Source organism: Eumetopias jubatus, unplaced genomic scaffold, assembly GCF_037043125.1.
Source record: "Eumetopias jubatus isolate StellerSeaLion01/CBP00866 unplaced genomic scaffold, mEumJub1_p1.0 scaffold_6, whole genome shotgun sequence".
Lineage (NCBI taxonomy): Eukaryota > Metazoa > Chordata > Mammalia > Carnivora > Otariidae > Eumetopias > Eumetopias jubatus.
The window spans coordinates 21,708,169-21,727,939 of record NW_028274812.1 but is presented as its reverse complement, the minus strand read 5'-3'; the positions used below and the strand labels follow the sequence as shown (position 1 = coordinate 21,727,939).

Below are 19,771 nucleotides of genomic sequence, written 5' to 3'. Positions count from 1 at the left end.
CAAGAGAATGAAAATCCTAAAATCGGATGTATTAGGAAAGAGATAATTCATATCATTGTACATGAATTTGTTCAAATACCATAAAGTCTGAAGAAAACTATAATTCCTCTGAATTAGATTAGATAATCCCTTTGCTTTAGAAAAAAACTGATAATCTCTTTGAATTTAAAATTAGATAATTCTTTGAATTAGATTGGATAATCCCTTTGAATTAGAATAATTACTATCCTCCCTATATCACATTTCTTTTTTACTTGAAGTATGGATGACACACAATGTTACATTAGTTTCAGGTGCAGAACATAGTGATTAGACAATTGTGTATGTTACACCGTGCTTACTGTTGGTAAGTATAGTTACCATCAGTCACCATACAAAGTTATTACACTGTTATTGACTGTATTCCCTGTGCTGTACTTTTCATTCCTGTGACTTATTTATTTTATATCTGGAAGTTTATACTTCTTAATCCCCTTGACCTGTTTTGCCCACAACCCCACCCACTCCCCTCTGGCAGTCACACGTTTGTTCTCTATTTATGAGTCTGTTTCTGTTTGTTTGTTTGTTTGGTTTCTTAGACTCCAAGTATGAATGAAATCATATGGAATTTATCCTTCTCTGGTTTATTTCATTTAGCATAATACCCTGTAGGTCCATCTGTGTTGTTGTGGATAACAGATTTCATTCTTTTTTATGACTGAGTAATATTCCATTGTGTGTGTGTGTGTGTGTGTGTGTGTGTGTGTGTGTGTGTGTGTATGCATGCCACAGCTTCTTTATCTATTCAATTATCGAGGGACGCTTAGATTGCTTCATATTTGGCTATTGTAAATAATGCTGTGATAAACTTAGGGGTGCATATATCTTCTCAACCAATATCACATTTTTAAGAGGTAAGGGGAAAATACTGCTGGTATCTAGATCCTGACTTGTTCCTCTTGGCTACCTTCAAAATTTGTGAGATTCTCAATCTTAAGTCACATGTGGTCTAAAATTTCTTCCTATAAATAATTATGGCTGTTCAGAGGCTGCTTTAGTTGAGCCTATTTTATTTTTTTTAGATTTTATTTTATTTTAGAGAGAGAGAGAGTGCGTGAGTTGGGGGGGGTCAGAGGAAGAGGGAGAGAGAGACTCACCAGCAGACTCCCTGCTGAGCGAGGAGCCCCACATGGGGCTCGATCTCACGACCCTGAGATCATGACCTGAGCCAAAACCAAGAGTTGGACGCTTAACCAACTGAGCTACCCAGGCACTCCTAAACCTATTCGTATTTAAGAGGAAGACATATATAGAAAGACAGAAGGAAAGGAATGATTTGTAAATGATTGAAATATCATATTTACATTGAGAATTTCATCTTCTAAGTTTTCTTAAGGAGCCCTTTGGGGAAGGTCTAGCTGCTTTAATAGCCTCTTACTGGAGATATGATTCAAAGGTCAGTACTTATTTAGCTGGCATGAACCTATACAGCTATATCAGTTGAAATTTTTTCATACCTGTTGGAAAATAGCCACTGTTAAAGCCAGACACCTTTAAGGTCTTGTTTCAGCACCCTAGCCAGTATCCATTTTGATTAAGTGGTCCCCATGCCTTACTGGTTGTTCCGTATTTTGAGTATTGAGTCCTGCCTACAGGAATGGAGACATTTTTGGGCCACTGATAAAATTAGGCTTTGATAAAACCACCAGGGAAATGCATATCAAACCACAATGAGATGTCAGTTCATACCGACTGGATGGCTGTAATTAAAAAGGCAGCTAATAATAAGTGTTGGTGAATATGTGGGTAAATTGGAACTTTTATACACTGCTGGTGGGAATGTAAGGTGGTGCTGTCACTTTGGAAAACTGTCTGATGGTTCTTCCAAAGGTTAACCATGGAGTTACTGTATGACCCAGCAGTCATATAGAGAAATGGAAACACGTCAACATAAAAACTTGTTCATGAATGCTTATAGCAGCATTATTTGTATTTGCCAAAGGTTAAATACAACGCACATGTCCATCAGCTGATGAGTGAATAAATAAAATGTGGGGTGTTTATACAATGGGCTATTATTCAACCATAAAGAGAAGTGAAGTACTGATACATGCTACAACATGGATGAACTTTGAAAACATTATACTAAGTTAAAGAAGCCTGTCACAAAAGACCACATATGCTATGATTCTATTTATATGAAATGTTCAGAAAAGGCAAGCCTATAGCGACCTACAAGTAGATTTTCATGGTTGTCTAGGGCTGGCCGGTGGGGAGAAAACAGAGAGAGATTGTGTTTTGGAGTGATGAAAGTGTCCTGAAATTGATTGTAGTAATGGATGCATATAACTCTGTGAATATACTAATAATCCTTGAATTCTATACTTTAAAATGGGTTAATTACATACTGTGTGAATAATATGTGAATAAAGCTCTTACAAAAAAAGAATTGGGGACGCCTGGGTGGCTCAGTTGGTTAAGCGTCTGCCTTTGGCTCAGGTCATGATCTCAGGGTCCTGGGATCAGACCCGCGTCATGCTCCCTGCTCAGTGGGGAGTCTACTTCTCCTTCTGGCTGCCCCGCTTGTGCTCTCTCTCTCTCAAATAAATAAACAAAATCTTTGTAAAAAAATAAAAAAGAATTGGGCTTTGACCATGTGGCATAATTGATGGCACTGTGCTTTTGGCTGCTTGCTCCTCGCAACAATCCGAGGAAACAGGTGGGGCCGCTGCTCCCATTTTACAAATTTGGAGATTGTATTAGAAAGTATTTTGCCGGAGTCCTACAGCTTCTAATCTAGGAAACACACAGAGATAAGGAGGAGGAGAGTGGGGCAAGTCTTGGCAAATTCTCTCAATCATACCTTAGCCAGTAGCAGGGACAGAGATGGCTTTTACCTTAAGCCCCTGTGTATCCTGGCATGGGTACATATTCTATGAAATATGAAAATTTTTGCTTATAACTGAAAAGTTTCTATTTCAAAGCAGGAGAGAAAAAAGAATAGAAAAAGAAGAGGGAGTGGCATTATGGGGACTGATTTTCCTTGCTTGTTGTGCATGGGTAACGTGAAGAGCAAGAGAGGACCTCACATACACAGAATCACAGAGCCTGGAAAATATGAGTCAAAAGTTTTACTTCTTATTTTATAACTCTGTGTGGTGAAGCTTATTTTTTTCCATAATAGTAACGTGTAAGGAATTAAGCAGAATTGTGAATTTCATTTCTCCAAGGTATATATGCATATTAAAGTAAAATAACAAGTCCAATTTATTCTTTGAAGTATAGTTAATATGTACCCAAACTCTTCAGCCCAGTTGTGCACCCAGGGCCCAAATGCCTCTATTTATATACATAGTGGGTTGGGAGGTGGGTGGAGGTGTCCTTTACCAGCCAACACTGTCAAAACAGGAAGCAAAGTTATAATCTCTTTGTAGTAGATTAGAAACATTCAAAAGCCCTGAGTTGTGACAATTAAAGAGAAAAAAAAAAACAACACAAAAACACAACAACGACAATAGTGAAAATGACCTAAGGAGTTTTCACTGACTGCTAAATGTAACTAACTGTCTGGTGTGTAGAGGAGGCTGGGTTAGCTTTAGTCAGATCCTCTCATGGGAAAAATAAAAGCCACCCCAAAACAGGACATCCCAGTGTGCAGTTCGCAGGCTGCTTTTGTGTTCCACTTCCTCTGCATCTTTTTCCTCGTCATTTAAGCCACTGTGGGTGATGAGCGGCCCAGCAGCTACCCCATTTCGTTGGAAAAAGTGCAGACTTGACTTGCCAGGGCGAGGAGCTCTCCAGGCCTGCAAGCACTTATCAGGTAAGTGTGTCAACTTGCATGACTCCCACCCTGGGAGGTTTTGAAAAGGGGACGACAGCAAAGACAGGGCTCTCTTAGTCACTTACTGAACCTGATTTGTTAACAGAACCGCCGAAGGCAGGGCCTGGCTGGTGAGGGGAACATACCAGTTTGTGCTTCCTGACGCCACATCTGTCTAGACTCCACAAAGAGTAGAGACCAACGCTGTCTGCTTCATCCTTCTCTTCAGAATGTGACAGTTTGCCAGTCATTGGCTTCTTTGGAAGAAGCACTCAAGGGTCCATAAATCCGTTGTCACAAATGTGCTTCAGTTTATCTCCCTGTATTTTCAAAGTAGCTTATTATGTGGTTTGACTATTTATTGTCATATAAAGTTTCCTCTTTGCCAGTGGACAGTGAGACAGAGCTCATCCCATGGTGTACCTGATTTATTGTACTGGCTAAAAAGATGTTTTACCTTTTTTAAAATATATAGTGTAGAGGGGCACCTGGGTGGCTCAGATGGTTAAGCGTCTGCCTTCGACCCAGGTAGTGGTCCCAGGGTCCTGGGATCAAGTCCCGCATCGGTCTCCCTGCTCGGCGGGGAGCCTACTTCTCCCTCTGCCTCTGCCTCTCTCTCTCTCTGACTCTCATGAATAAATAAATAAAACATTTAAAAAATATATATAGTGTAGAACTGATAGGGGTGAAGAGGACATTTGTACTTTGGGGGGGCTGGAAATGAAGGGGTTTTCGTATTAGTACCATGCTGTCGAGGAGGAACAGAGATGCAGAACTTCACAGTGGATGTGGTCATGTACGTTTCTCACCGGGGTTTATTTCCAGGGTGATATAGATTTTCTGATCAGGTCAGATGTACGTATCTTGTTTAATGTATATATTTGTGTACTGGTCGTAGAAGCTTTTTAAGGAAAAAAAAAAACAACAACCCAAGTGATGGGTATTGTTTCACCTCACATTCATGCTTGAATGTTGTCTCTGTGGGAAAACTTTCAGGCTGGTTAGAACTTTTACAGTATGTGTTTCTTCCCTTTGGAATTACTCTTTACCTCTTACTGTTTTCCTTCCTAACTCCATGTGAATGAGGTGGTCAGTGCTGGTAGGCACGTTCTCTGTGGAGCACATTTAAACTAAAATAGTTGGAGCAGTCCCTATTTCCTTAGTCAGTTTGGTTTCTTGGTCAAGTGTAATAGGAGATCAGTGGGCTATAACTCACTTCTTTGGCTATTACTTTTCTCTCTTATTTAAAGAACAGTATGCTCTCAACTGAAAATTAAAATACAGTTCAGGGACCAGAATTAAAATCCCATGCATTGGGACGCCTGGGTGGCTCAGTCAGTTAAGCGGCTGCCTTCGGCTCAGGTCATGATCCCAGGATCCTGGGATCGAGCCCCGCATCGGGCTCCTTGCTCAGCGGGGAGCCTGCTTCTCCGCTGTCTGCCGTTCCCCCTGCTTGTGCTTGCCATCTCTCTCTTTTGTTCTCTCTGTGTCAAATAAATAAATAAAAAAATTAAAAAAAAATCCCATGCATATGAAAGTATTGTGGCATCATGGCTTTTCAAAGATCTCTGGACTCTGATTTAATCTTCTTTCTCTGGCTTTTATAGTCTCCACAGTCCGCTTGTGTTTGTGTTACTGTCTTGCTACAAAGAGCCTCAAGTGACTATGGTGGTGAAATCAAAAGACAGGAGAAAAATACAAACAAATCTTTAAATAAGTAAGCACATTTTAAAATGAGTAGACTGTAGCTTTAAATATGAATTCTGGTCCATTTAGATAGCATTCTCTCCTGCCCTCTGACCAGCCCAAAGGCTTTAGGGGAATTGAAAGCATTAGAAAAAAAAAAAAAAATTCAGGACATGTTCTTTTAATAAAAATAGCAAACCAAATGTGTACTTGATTTCAAATTCCACAAACCCTAGACTCTCTTCTCATTGGTTTTTGGTAAACTGAATATTTTTTGTATTTGCTGGGTAGATCTCTAGTGATCTTGTAAGAAATAAAGATACAAAAAAATACATTTTTAATGGATGTTATATTTCATTGCAACACATGGCCTTTTTTGGTTTTCAGAGCAGTCTCCATAATAGATTAAACTTTGTGATGAATCCTTTTTTTTTTTTTTTTTGGAAGAATCTTTTAGTTACAAACCTCAAGTAGGTAGAAAGAATGAAACCATAAGTGTTTTGCATTAAACTTTTGACAATAAAGAGTTGATATGCAAATGACCATTGCAGAATTTAAAGGAAATAATAAAAAACAAGGTATAAAATGGAGTGAATTTTAGATACATATTAGCTCAAAATAAGCCATTCAGTGTTATTTTTGAAATTGCTGATCCTTTGCTCTATGGTGTGATCTGGAATGGGGAACCCAGTGTATTTGCCTCCCAGCCACCCACTGAGCTACAACAGGGAAAACTGAGTAAGTTGAAATCTGAATCTCTATATCTGTCTATCTATCTGTCTATCTATCTACCCGTCTATCCATCCATCTATGTATTTATTATATCTTTCTTTGATATGGAATGTTCTTATTTTATAATATTAACCCAAAGCTTTTATGACCTAATTCCTTTCCTTTTCTTAATCTTGATGTCTGTGTACAAATGATCAAATGTTAAAAATAATCTAATTGAGGGAGACCAAAGTTAAAAAACAGTCTTGAAAATGTGAAAAAAAATTATTTGGTGCCATTCTAGGACTTGCAGGCATCTACTAATGCACAGACGATTTATGTCTAGAAATTGCCCTGCTCAGGAAGCCACTTCTGGGAGGCCCAGCTTATCTTACCATCCTTCCTGCTTGCTTGGTGGCTGACAGGACTCTATGTCAGCCATTTCCTTTTGAGATGGGTTGGTTAAAATATCCTCAACCTTGGCTCCATGTTAGAGTCACCAGTTTTGAAGCCCCACAGCCAGAGATTCTGATTTAAGCAGATGGAGGCCCTGACTTTGTAGCTTTTCAAAAACTCTCTGAGTGATTCTACTGTAGATTCAAGGTGGAGAAGCACAAGGGAATGTTATTTGTTCCCTAGGAGACTGAGAGCTCCCTGAGGAGGGCAAGAAGGAAACTTTGTCACCATTGTACCCCGCACCCAACTGTGTGCCTGGCATACAGGAAAGGCTTAGTATCTGCTTGTGGAAATGAATGAATCAATTCCTCTGAGCAACAGGAAGGCTGGAAGAGGGTTGGATCTCTTCGTTTCCAGTTGGTGATGATGTAGAAGAGTATGTTGTATTAGACTGTGGCTTCTCTGAATATCAGCTGTCATCTGGGAAGAAGCTCCTCGAAGAGATCAGAGGAGGACCGGCTAACCTTGGGGCACATTGAGCAGCCTTCTCAAGAGACAGGCCTCCCAGGTGGCAGTGTCTTCATGAAGCAAGGCAGGTTGAGAACTTTGGAATAAGAATTTCGTCAGGGGCTGAGGTGTCTGTGTGAACGTGGAGGTGGGGCTGGTGGGGGGGGGGCGCTATCAGGAGGTTCTCTGGAAGGACCTGTGTAAAGATTAGTTTGAAAGGAAGGAGTGTGCTGATCTTTGCCAGATATTAAGGGCTTGACCTGCCAGCTGACTGCATCAAAGTGTAGGGAAGTTTGTTTGGGAAAATTTCTCAGGGCTTGTGAGTTTTTAGCTGATCTTAATGTTTGTAAAGAAAATGCATTGGTGGTTAGGAAGACCAGGTGGAATATAATTTGCGGAGGTGAGAGAGAAAATTGTTAAATTGGGAGAAGAAGGGTGGACAGAGTGACTTGTTTGAAACAAAAGAATTTGGGGGCAAAATGAGATGTCTGACTGATATGGTACTGAACAAACCACTCAAGGTATGGACCTGGGTCTCCGTTCCCCCTATGATTGACTGTGTAAGTCACTGAACCTCAGAGCTAGGTCTCCAAACCATTCAGATTCCCCAGGGGGCATTTTAAAGCACCTTGCAAACTATAGTAACATTCAAGGTAAATAAAAAGAATAAGTTCTATAAAAATTATCAAAATCTAGTCAGTTGATAATGGGCTTTGCCTGGTACCCAGAGTCTAGGAATAGGAAAACAAATATTATGCTCATTATGGTGCTTAAAATATATTTAGGCTGAAGCTGTTCACCCTGCCATCATTTTCGTTGTGTTTTCCCTTGGCCTAACTTGAAAGGCATGCTCATGACATGGGTCCTGGATCTGTTTCATGTTACATTTTGGTTCTTTGACCCTTATTTTGAGGGCATCAGGTGCTTCCTATCCTAACCTTTTGCAAATTCCAGATTTGACTGGAGGGCCAGCGAAAAGACTGGTAGGAGCAAGGACTGTTAGGAGCACTAGATAGGATCTGGGTGCAGTGACTCGCTCGATCCTGCCCCAATATTTTGATTTGAACAGTTCAGTGAACTGGCAACTCAAGTAGTTTATTTCCCAGTGAACTAGAACTTTCATTGTTTTGCGGAGGAAGATGAGTCATAGCCTAGTTTTACCATTGTGTCAAAGTGAAATTTTAGTCTAGGACTAAAGGAACACAGGTCAAACTTTCTGTCTGAAGCAGAAGATTGAAATTTGGATTGTGAGCTGGGCAAAAGTAAGTGTGGGCTCCCTCTGAGGGTGGCTGTCAAGTTAGAGAGGTATTTTACTGTAAGACATTTTCAATCCCAAATGTAATTTTTAATAATGTATTTAAGCACCTTAAAAAAAAAACAACCTTAAGCAATCAGCTTCTTTCTAGAAAAAATTCAGTGTAGAATAAACATTACACAGAGTAGAAAATTGTCATTCCTTCTCCCCCTCCATAGCCATTGTTAATAGTTTTGTTTGTCCTGCCACACCTTTTCCTATGAATATACAAATGTGCAGCTTTATAGCTAAGTTCCCACAGCAGCGTGGTTTTTCATTTTGAATCAAAGTCAGAACCATCCAGCATTAGTAGCATCCCATTAAAAAAAATTGTTAGAAATAATGAAATGTGTACATATATCTTAGTTCATTTGGGTAATTGCTGGGGGCAGATAAGTGTCTACTGTTAAGTTGCTGTCCAAGAAGTGTAGAGAGATGAAAAGTAGCATATAAATGTTTGAATTTGCATTTGTTTTTTTTTGAGGGAGTGGGAGAGCGTGCATGTGCCCATGAGTGAGAGTGGGGGGGAGGGGCAGAGGGAGAGAGAGAATCTTAAGCAGGCCTCATGCTCAGCATGGAGCCCCATGTGGGGCTCGATTTTGCTCAGCATGGAGCCCCATGTGGGGCTCGATTTTGCTCAGCATGGAGCCCCATGTGGGGCTCGATTTCATGACCTGAGCTGAAATCAAGAGTCTGATGCTCAACCGACTGAGCAACCCAGGTGCCCGAAGGTTGCATCCCTTTTTTTGTTGTAATTGAACTTCCCTGCATTTGTTTAATGGCTCTTTGGACAAATTCTTCAATGAATTGCCTTTTCCTGCATTGCATCCACCCATCCACCCTTCTTTTCCTGTTTTTTGGATTTGACTTTTTTTAAACTACTACTGATTCTGAAGGAAATTCTTACAAAATGGCAGATTTTGAATGACTTACTTAAATTTCTTTTGAGTTTGAAGATGGTTAACTTCCAACTTAAAAGACAGAAGTGATTTCTGGTTCTCTGGGATAGAAGTTTGAGTCTTTGGATTTAAATTCTTTCTCTTTCTCTTCTCTAGTGTGGTAGCTGTCAGCATCATCCCAGACTGTGCTGCGACTGGTGATTCTTAGGTGCCCTCACGATTTTATTACATTTTCTTATACCAATACATTACTTTCCTAGGGATGGTAAATCCCAGGGGTATCTATAGAATGCTCATTTTTCCATGTAATTTGTGGAGCATGATACACTTTGTGGGAAGAGGCTGTGGAGTTGGACTTACAGTTGAATCCCAGCCATCCTGCATCCTGGGTCTGTTTCCTCACTTGCAAAATGGTGATAATGGGACTGTTGTGAGTCTTTAAAGGTATATCTGTGTAAAATCCCTTGCACATTACTTGGCAACTTGCAGGAAGGATTATAGTAAATGGTGGATGTTTTTGTTAGTAGGGCCTTTCAAGTTAATCCAGGAAAAATGAATACAGCTTACATAAAGATAGAACATGAGTTTAAATGAGGTCCTGTATGCATCATCATACCGAAAATTGACCAGTGTCCTCATCCTTCGATCTGGATCTGTTAGTGATTTTTCACATCATAGCATCAAGGAAGGCAGTAATCCTATGCTGGACTCACTTAACCGCAGATCCAGTACGTGGCAAGAAATATAGAAATACATGACAACAAATGGCCTGCAGTTGCTTGGAGAATATCTTTGTGGCAAGGTGCCCGAAATGTTTTGCTGGTTTCAAAGTTCACTTTCATTTGTTCAGAAAGGTTTTGATTGTTTGCAAGCAAGCAAGGCAAGCAAAGGAAAAGGGCACATAGCCTCCCATATGATTCTGTGCTGTATGACCTATTTGCCTTTTGGTACCTTGTATGAAAAAGCTTTATTTAGTCTGTGGAGAGGACTATTTCTCCAAATAGAGGAGAACTGTCATAGTGGTCTGGAAACATGATAGATTTCAGTTTAATGCTGTTGATCCAGATACTGTGAGAGGCTGGAATGCACAGAGGCTGTAAGATAGGCATCTTGTACAAATTCTTCCAGGTCACTTGCATATCATCAGTGAAAATGCCTCCTCAGATAGCAATCCTCGCCCTCTGAGAGGTAGCTCCTCCTGTCACACCAACCCTGACCCTTTTCTCCTGGCCCAAGCCCCTAGCTAGGAACCTGCTGCCAGAGTGAGTCTCCTGGCTTTGACCTGGCCTGTTTTCTTGTTCTGTTCCTGAATTCTGTGCCTTTAGCTTCGCTTCACCGCTTACACAGTAACTCCTTCTCTGGTGTTAGTAGCTCCTGGATTGTGTTTGACAGAAGAAATTCATTTCCCCAGCAGATTCACTTTCTAAAACTCTAGATAGCTCCAACCCACCCATGCAATCTGGTATCTGGCATTGCTCTGAGAACTGTTTAGTTTTTAATAAATATTTAATGGCTAACTCTGAATAACTAGTGTTACAGCAGGAAAAGAAAGGAAAAGCATAGTTTGTGTGTATGTGATTTATGGGACATTTGGGAATAGAGGAGAAAGACATCATGAAATGAAAATACTTATATATTTGATCTCTGCCCATGCAAATTCTTTAAAACAATTGTTCTGTTCTATCTTTGCTCATATGAATTTAAAAAATCATGGTGGATTTCATAGTGATGGATTTTAAACTGGGAGGTTCTGGGTATTTTGCAAGTAGGTTGAGAAAACAGTTCTCAAGCCCCACTGGATCCTTCTTATCTACCCACCTCCTTCCTACTTATTTCTTAGGCTGTTACAAGGAGAATCTTATGTTTTGTGATGAGAAGTTACTTTGTGGCTAAATGAACTGTGCACTATTAAAAAAAAAAAGTCTTTGAGATTGTGTTCTGTGTATTCACTGAATTTGTTGCTGGGCCACATGCTGCAAAATTTCTCAGAGTAATAAAATCTAAATAAAAATAAATGGTGTTGAAGGTATATCTACCTCTTGGTTACTGAAATAAAGAATTGGCATTTACTTCCCATAACTTGGAAGTCTTCAGTAAATAATATGTGCCTGGTGTTTCATGATGAACAGTTCTTACTGTAGTGGGTTTGTATTAGGAAGAGTGTCAGTATTGATTTCTCTGTAATTTTCTAAAATTTCCCATCTGCTTATAGTCTTCAATCAAGTAGTGCTTACTTTTCTGTCAACCTCAGGTGAGCCACACATCTAAGAACTAGAAGTGAGAAAAAGAAGGAGCCCAAAATAAAAGATTTAAAGAACATTTATAGAGATCTGCTGTTTTCTGGGTCCTGTTGTAATTGCTGGGGTGTTTTAAGTGGTTTTAAACTTGATGATTCTCCTCACTGGTAGCCCAGGACCACTGCATATACTCCGCATACTGCACAGAGGTGACAGTTGACATTTCTTTCTTGGAGTGTGCAGTGCAGGGACATCTGTGAAGCACATCAGACCCTCTTTTAGTGACTGTTTTCTCAATTCACACTTAGGTATTCAGTTTCTAGATCTAGGGCAGTAAATCAGAAGATCCAGCAGCAGGCTGGAGTGCTGCTAAATATCAACAGAATGACAATAATGAGATGTGCTGATTATACAGAAGATCAAAAAAAAAAAAACTGCACAAAATAGCCTCAAAGCCAAGCAACCTGGGTCAATATGGCAATAGATTTTGCAACCTCTAATAGGGCTGAAAGTGAAAAACCATTAACACGTGAAAAAGCTTTTCCCGTGAAATGGCTACACAGTTGAGGGGAGACAGTATGGTTTTCTGGGCTGCAGCAACCGTTTGGGCTCTAGAATACTGTTTGCGTGTTTTGTCAGACCCCACTGAATTAATACAAAGCCCCTTTCTCCAGCCGTGGAGTAGCCCGAGTTAGGCTCATGTGCATTGCTGCTTTCTAGCTGCTGGGGTTGGGACTTTGTGGCCAGTGTTCGGTGACTTTCAGAAGCACTGTACATGTTCTTGGTTCTGTGCCATCCCTGCTCTAGGGCAGGGTGTGACCTCAAGGTTTATTCTGCTCTTAAGTGGTCAACAATTCACTTCTTTTCCAGGAATTCTTTCCTGACCTTCAGGTATGGGTTGGGTGCCCCACTCCTCTGCTCCCACAGCTTCCCTCCTGGGATCAGATTCAGTGATTCCTAGATGTGTTCATCTGTCACAGCAGTTACCACAGGTTTTATAGACCAGCGTTTTTGAAAGCATGGTCTGTCTTGGTAGGGTGTGGCCTGGAAACCTGCATTTTCATCTCTTGAAGTGGTCACTGTGCATGCTCGAGAACCTCAACTTTAGACTATGACCTTGAAGACAGGCCTTCTGCTTCTTTGTCTTTGAATCCTCAGGCCTGCCTCAGCTCTTGGCACATTTTTGTTGCTCAGATATTTCTTTTGTTGTTGTTGTTCAATGGATGAGATAGGATTCCATTCAGAAATGTATGGAAAGCAGGTGTGCATGTGGAATCCAGCACAGTCAGAGCCACGCAAATGATTCTTGACCACTTTTCTTTATTGTTTTATAAATAAACAGAATGGGAAACCGAAGATGTAATAGGGATGGACCAGAACTAGCTTCTCTTATTTTCTTGCCCAAGAAATACCCTGTATGTGATTATTTTTATTTTTACCTTGTTTGAAATAAACTTTTATTTTAGGGTAGTTTTACATTTATAGAGATGTAAAAGCAGAAAGTATGCAGAGTTCCCATACGTCCCTCACCCAGTTTCTTCTTTCTTCCCTGATTGACATCTTATGTCACTATGTTACATTCACTCTGTCACAATTAATGGGCCAATACTGATCCATTATTATCATTAACTCATTAGTCATTTCATTAATCAAAGGCCTCCATAAGAGTTACTGTTAAAAGTTTGTAGAGTAAGAGATGAAATAATGTTTATAACACAGGTACCAAGTCTTTCTTGAGGTTAGGGTTTTGCATTTGAATTTTTTTTTTAAGATTTTATTTATTTGGAAGAGAAAGAGCGGGAGAGTGAGCAGGCATGAGCAAGGGGGCGGGGTAGAGGGAGAGGGAGAAGCAGACCCCGTGTTGAGCAGGGACCCCGCTGCGGGGCTTGATCCCAGGACCCTGGCATCATGACCTGAGCCAAAGGCAGATCGACTGAGTCACCCAGGCACCCCGTGTTTGAATTATTACCTGCAATCCCAGTTGCAGGTATATTCACAAAGCAAGAGGTACAATTTCTGTGATTATGAAACAGATTTTTCAGGTGTCGGTCTTCTGGGGTCTAGAAGAGGTGGAAGTTATTTTCAAAAGCTAACATTTGTTTAATATATCTGAAGTACTCCATAATAATAAGAAATATTTATTGACACCTCAGGTTTTGTTAAATAGGATATTTGTTTTATCTATTTATAGTATATTCAGGCAGAGTTACTATTTGAAATATTTAATGACGGCCCAAGCCTATCAGATGGATGTCAATTAATAAGAAGGGGCAATGGCTGGTAAATATGTCTAATGTCTAAAATGCCCTAAAATGTCTCTTTACATTGCCACGTGTCTCGCAACATCACTCCCAGTCGAAAGCCCCTGATAGCATTTAGAGCCACCTGTTACTGCTCTCGTAAGTGCTATGGAAATATTTGCTGTCATTATGATTGTTGTTAATATCTTCCTTCATTTCAGTTATTTATTTCTGATACGTTTAAAAACATACAGCTAAGACACATCAGGATTCTCTTCTCCAGTAAAATCGCCACATGTATTACGAATAAGGCTCTACTTTTTTTTTTAAAGATTTTATTTATTTATTTGAGAGAGAGAGAATGAGAGATAGAGAGCACGAGAGGTAAGAGGGTCGGAGGGAGAAGCAGACTCCCCGCCGAGCAGGGAGCCCGATGCGGGACTCAATCCCGGGACTCCAGGATCATGACCTGAGCCGAAGGCAGTCGCTGAACCAGCTGAGCCACCCAGGCGCCCAAGGCTCTACTTTTGATAAGATTTACTCACAGTTTGTCAGAGCACATACACAGGGACTCTTCCAGAGAGGACGTTTTCCATTTTTCTCATCTGCTGCCTTCCTTCCCGACATCTCAGCGCCCTGAAACCGGAGCCTGGGAGGACAGCCCGTAGGTGTGGAATTGGAGACCAGATGTTCCTCTGGGCCTCCTCCCACCGCCCTGTAGCCTGCTTTGAGTTGATTAACTGGCTCAGCCAGGGAAGGAGCCTGTTACTTTGGCTTATGACAAATTCCCCTCATTGCCTTATGATGATATGTTATTAGTATCCTGATCCCTCTTTATTTGTTCAGTTAATCTGCGCTTCCAGGATCTCAGCAGATCACAGCATTTTGTTTTCAGTGACTTCATTTCATAATATATGCTCTGGGTAGGCTAGACTAGAGACATTTAAGCCCATCAATTTAATATTTACAAATATTTTATAGTTAACCTTCCTATCCGTTCCTCTTCGGCATTCTTGGAAACAGATGCCTAAGCTGTTTACTCAGACAGTCCTGCTACTTATATGAGGTATCCATTTTCCTATTGACAGGCTTTAGGCTTATTTTTTTAACCCCGAATCCATAAGAACTGAATATCCAGTGGGACATGGGGATCAACTGAAATCTCCCCATGTTAGAATCATTGATCACATGGCTTCTGGCGGAAACTCTGACAACCTTCTTGTTTTTTTCCCTTTGAATCCCCTCAGCAGTTTTGACAAACATTTATTTGTTAATAATACCCATTGATTATTATAAAAAATAATTAAAAAAATCTAAATATGAGATAAAAGATTGGTTAAATCATTATTAGGTGTGCCCGCACAATTAGTAAATATACTTCAGGGGGTAGGTTTTACAACCATGTATCAGCTATAATCAGTCCGTTGCTGATGGAGTGGAGGAAGCTAGGTAGAGGCTGTCTTTCCCTCACCCCCACCTTGTCCCCAAGCACACTTGGGGCTTTAGAGTCAGACTGCCTTGAATTTCAATCCAGGGACTTCCATTTACTAACCCTGTGAGCCCTGGATAAGTTGCTTCATTTTTTTTTTTTTTTAAAGATTTTATTTATTTACTTGACAGAGAGAGACACAGCGAGAGAGGGCACACAAGCAGGGGGAGCGGGAGAGGGAGAAGCAGGCTTCCCGCCGAGCAGGGAGCCCGATGCGGGGCTTGATCCCAGGACCCTGGGATCGTGACCTGAGCCGAAGGCAGACACTTAACGACTGAGCCACCCAGGCGCCCCAAGTTGCTTCATTTTAAGTGTTTTTGACATCTGCTGGAAAATGGGGATCATAAAAACATTTACCTCCTATGGATGTTGTGGGATTAGATTACATAGTAATCCTATGTAGGAGGCATTCAATACATTGTTGCTAATAATGGCAACAACAATAATGTTACTACTACTAATACTGCTACAATTATTAATACATTAAAAATAGTCTAAATAACTGTATATAATAGAGTTGCTAAAATGAATCAGATTTAGCTGGATTAAAGTTTGATTCTTTTTGTCCATTCTCTTTAGGTGATAGTAAGCCATGCAATAACTGAAAGAAAGAGTGGTAGATATAAAATCTAGGTTATTGATTCTTAACTTGAACATACAGTCGTATTATAACTTCAGAATTTAAAGCACGGACGTTTGTTGCTATTCTGTGGAAATTCTTCTTTCTAATTTCTTGATAGTAACTGTCTTCTTAGCTTGTTAACTGTTGTGTTGTTAAAATAAGGTATTCCTGGGGTGCCTGGCTGGCTAATCAATAGAGCATGCAGCTCTTGATCTCAGGGTCATAAGATCGAGCTCCGTGTCGTGTGTAGAGATTACTTAAAAATAAATCTTAAGGGGCGCCTGGGTGGCTCAGTCGTTAAGCCTCTGCCTTCGGCTCGGGTCATGATCCCAGGGTCCTGGGATCGAGCCCCGCATCGAGCTCCCTGCTCAGCGGGGAGCCTGCTTCTCCCTCTCCCTCTGCCCCTGCTTGTGTTCCTGCTCTCGCTATGTGTCTGTCAAATAAATAAACAAAATCTTAAAAATAAATAAAAAAATAAATCTTAAAATAAAATAAAATAAGGTATTCCTTATTTCATAAAAAATCATTCTTTAAAGAAAATTTCAAATTTCTTATCTCCAGTGTGAATGTTTTTTCTTTTAAAAATCAGAGTAGTATCAAAGAATGTTAGAAAAAAGGAAAAAAATTCATTCCTATTTCTACCATGTTAACACAGTAGTAACTTTAATGTTTTATCTTCCCATTTAGTCTCTATATTCAGACCTTAAAATAATTGTAATTATATCATACTCCTAATTTCTTATTCCGGTATTTTAGTTTTATATTATATCATAGGTATTTTTCAGCTTCTCTTAGGTCGTTCTATAATTTAACTCTCTCCCTGTTTTTTGGTATTTAGTTTATTCCTAGTTTTTCAACATTATGGATAATGATGAGTGAAAATGATCTTTATTGATCTGTAACGTGGAGGTAATAAAAATATCATAAGGTTGTCATAAGGATTACAAAAGTGACTAGATACAGAACAGGGTTTCTCAGACACAGACCTCTTACCATTTTGGGCAGATAAATCTTTGCTTTGGGAGCTCTCCTGTACAGTGTAGATGTTCCACAGCTTCCCTGGCCTCTATCCACCAGTTTTGATAAACAAAAATGTCTCCAAACATTGTCAAGTGTCTCCTAGGGGGCAAAACCATTCCCAGTTGAGAATTCCCAATATAAAACACTTAGAACAGCCTGGCATGACTCTAGTGAGTGCTGCGTAAATACTTGCCATTACTATAATTGTTGTTGGTATCATTCTTTGTTTGGGTTGCTTATTTCTGATAAGTTCCTAGAAATAGAATTTCTGGGACGAGGGTTTCTGACATTGATTACTAAATGCTTTCTAGAAGGACTGTGTTAACTGTTAAGTTTAATGCCGTCACTTGTATATAAATATGTCAGTAACTTTGAGATCCAGCCAGTATTCAGTTGTGAATTCCACATATTGTTTTATGTTCAATTTCTGTAATTAACTAGTCAAGACGAGCATTCCTGTTTCTTCACTTGTATTGCCCCATCTGAAGGTTCTGGTAGAGGTTTTTGTTGATTTGTTGATTTCCCTCGTCTCCCCCGGCCATTTTTGAGTTGCTTTACCATCTGCCACTTGAGATTGAAAAGTCATACCCTCAAAAACCAAGTCTGTGTTAAATTTCTTTGCTTGACCTTTAATGGCATCCAAGTTGAACGTTGTGAGGTCCTTTCAGATTATTGTGTTTTACCCAAACAGTCCTTTGTGATTTCAGGTTAAGACAGGGTAATTGACAGTGTCCCATAATAATAGAACTTTCAGGGTTCAAAATTAAGGTGGCATCCTCTTTTTTGAAGGATAATTTTGTGGAGGAGAGCTCAACCTTTGTATTCTGTGATGTGTCCTCTAACTAATGTGGTTGCCTCTGGTTAACCCTTTTGGAAATAATCCTAATCCTTGCTGTGGGTGGTCCCACCCATACCCCTGGCTTTTAGCACTTCAGTGCCTGGGGCCTTCCAGCTGCCGTCCCTGGCATTTCTTTGCCTGAGGGCATTCTCTGGCTGGAAAAGCTCACACCCAGAGTTGGCATTCCGGAAGTGCCTGACTGCTCTCAACTGCCAACAGCCAGTGACTGCTATAGTATAAATCCCTTGCTGTCTTGCATCTCAGTGAGCTGCCTTTGAGATGAGCATTTTACCCTGAGGTTCTCTGAGTTCCCAGTTGGATTATGATTCAGTGGTAATTTGCTTGAAAATGACCTTTTATTAGTTACTTTTCCTTTCCTGTCTCACTTCTTCATTCCCCACCCAGTGTTTTTTGGGATCACCTCCAAAATAAACTGCAGTTGACCTTGAACAATACAGGTTTGACCTGCATGGATCCACTTCTATGGAGATTTTTTCCCCAGTACATACAGTACAATATTATAAATGTATCTTCTCTTCCTTATGATTTTCTTAACATTTTCTTTTTGCTAGCTTATTCTGTTGTAAGAATACAGTATATAATACATACACAAAGGATGTGTTGGTGAGGCTTCCAGTCAACAGTAGGCTATTCGTTAAGTTTTTTGGGTATCAAAAGTTATATGCGGATTTTCGACTGTGCAGGGGGTTGGCATCCTGAGCACTCAAGTTCAAGTTGTTCAAGGGTCAGTTGTACTTATACATATGAATCCTTGTCTCAGTTTCTGCTTCTGGGGAGAATCTAAGATGTTAGCCAACTTTTCCTTTGATCTTGACCCTTTTGTTTGACCTTGACGGAAGAAGAGCAAAAATCAGTCCAGGAGAATAGAAATCTTTGGAAGACCTGGCTTTATAGAAAGTAGATGAGTTTAGTTTCACTGACTCAAGAGACAACTTGGACAAGTAAATAGTCTAGTTATGCTCCTGCCCAGGGAGTTTCAAGAGAGAGTGGCTGGGTGGCATGATGGGATTAAAGCCACAGCAGGACGGCTTTTAGTGTCCCTACCTAATGTGACTTTCCGTGCACTTCCTTCGCACCCTGGACTGACTCGGGCTCGCTGAGTGTCAGAAAGCCTGGTTTTTCAGCTTGTGGCTTTCTCCACATAGGGACTGACTAATGTTAGGAAGAAAAAAAGAATCCTCATCTGTTGCTTTCCTAATTTGGTCCTTGGTTTTGAGATTTTATTAAGGCTTTGGGAAATTTTTTGGCTTGCACCTCTGCTAGTTTGGCAGGCAGGGCATTATTTCAATTGCAGGCTTAGTCCAGAGGGCTGTTTGAGTGAAAATCACTTAGGAGTTGAGGGATGACCTGATGGGTCTATTTCGAGATGCTAAAAGGGGCTTTGCAAGACCATTAAGAGTAGCCTCTTTAAAATTAGAGGCATAGTGGGGCACCTGGGTAGCTCAGTCTGTTGAGCCTTGGACTTTCGATTTTGGCTCAGGTCGTGATCTCAGGGTCCTGAAATCAAGCTGTGGATCTGGCTCCACACTCAGCGGGGTGTCTGCTGGAGATTCTCTCTTTCTCTCTGCTCTTCCTGCTCGCTTGAGCACTCTCTCTCTCTCAAATAAATAAATAAATCTTTAAAATTAGAGACACAGGTTGGTTGATTTCAGGGATTTCTGTCATTATGCTGCTACTTCCTTTCTCAAATTGAAAGAATAGAAACAAAGACCAAATTAATAGCAGTACTAATAGGAAACAAAGAAAATTAGTAAAATAAATAAAATTGTAATTATCTGTTTTGTTAATTTAAAAAAATCAAATCATTCAAGCTGATTTCTAAAAAGTCAAATTTGGCTAGAATATAAGAACTGAATTTTATGTGGGTGGAGTCAGAATGCCGAGGTCCTATGTGGGTATCCCATGCTAAGGCAGAAATTTCTCTCAGGCACTTCCTGAAAGAGCCCTCCCAAGGAGGGTAATTGATCAGCCTGTTACATGGGCACCTGTCTCCCTGACCCATTCCACACCCT

The 19,771-nt window shown here is 40.3% G+C and overlaps 1 protein-coding gene across 7 annotated transcripts in view; it reads left to right on the top strand.

Annotated features, from left to right (window-relative positions):
• The window catches only part of UTRN (utrophin), a 500,702-nt gene that overhangs the window by 50,952 nt on the left and 429,979 nt on the right, over nucleotides 1-19,771 (top strand). For 5 of the 7 annotated variants that reach the window (XM_088023858.1, XM_088023856.1, XM_088023854.1 and 2 more), the window contains exon 1: nucleotides 3,671-3,799. The exons of the other annotated variants lie outside the window; for them this stretch is intronic. In XM_088023858.1, coding sequence (XP_087879984.1) covers nucleotides 3,706-3,799 — 94 coding nt within the window. In that variant the 5' untranslated portion in view covers nucleotides 3,671-3,705. Of the gene's footprint in view, nucleotides 1-3,670; nucleotides 3,800-19,771 lie in introns of those variants that run through there. 7 annotated transcript variants of the gene reach the window in all.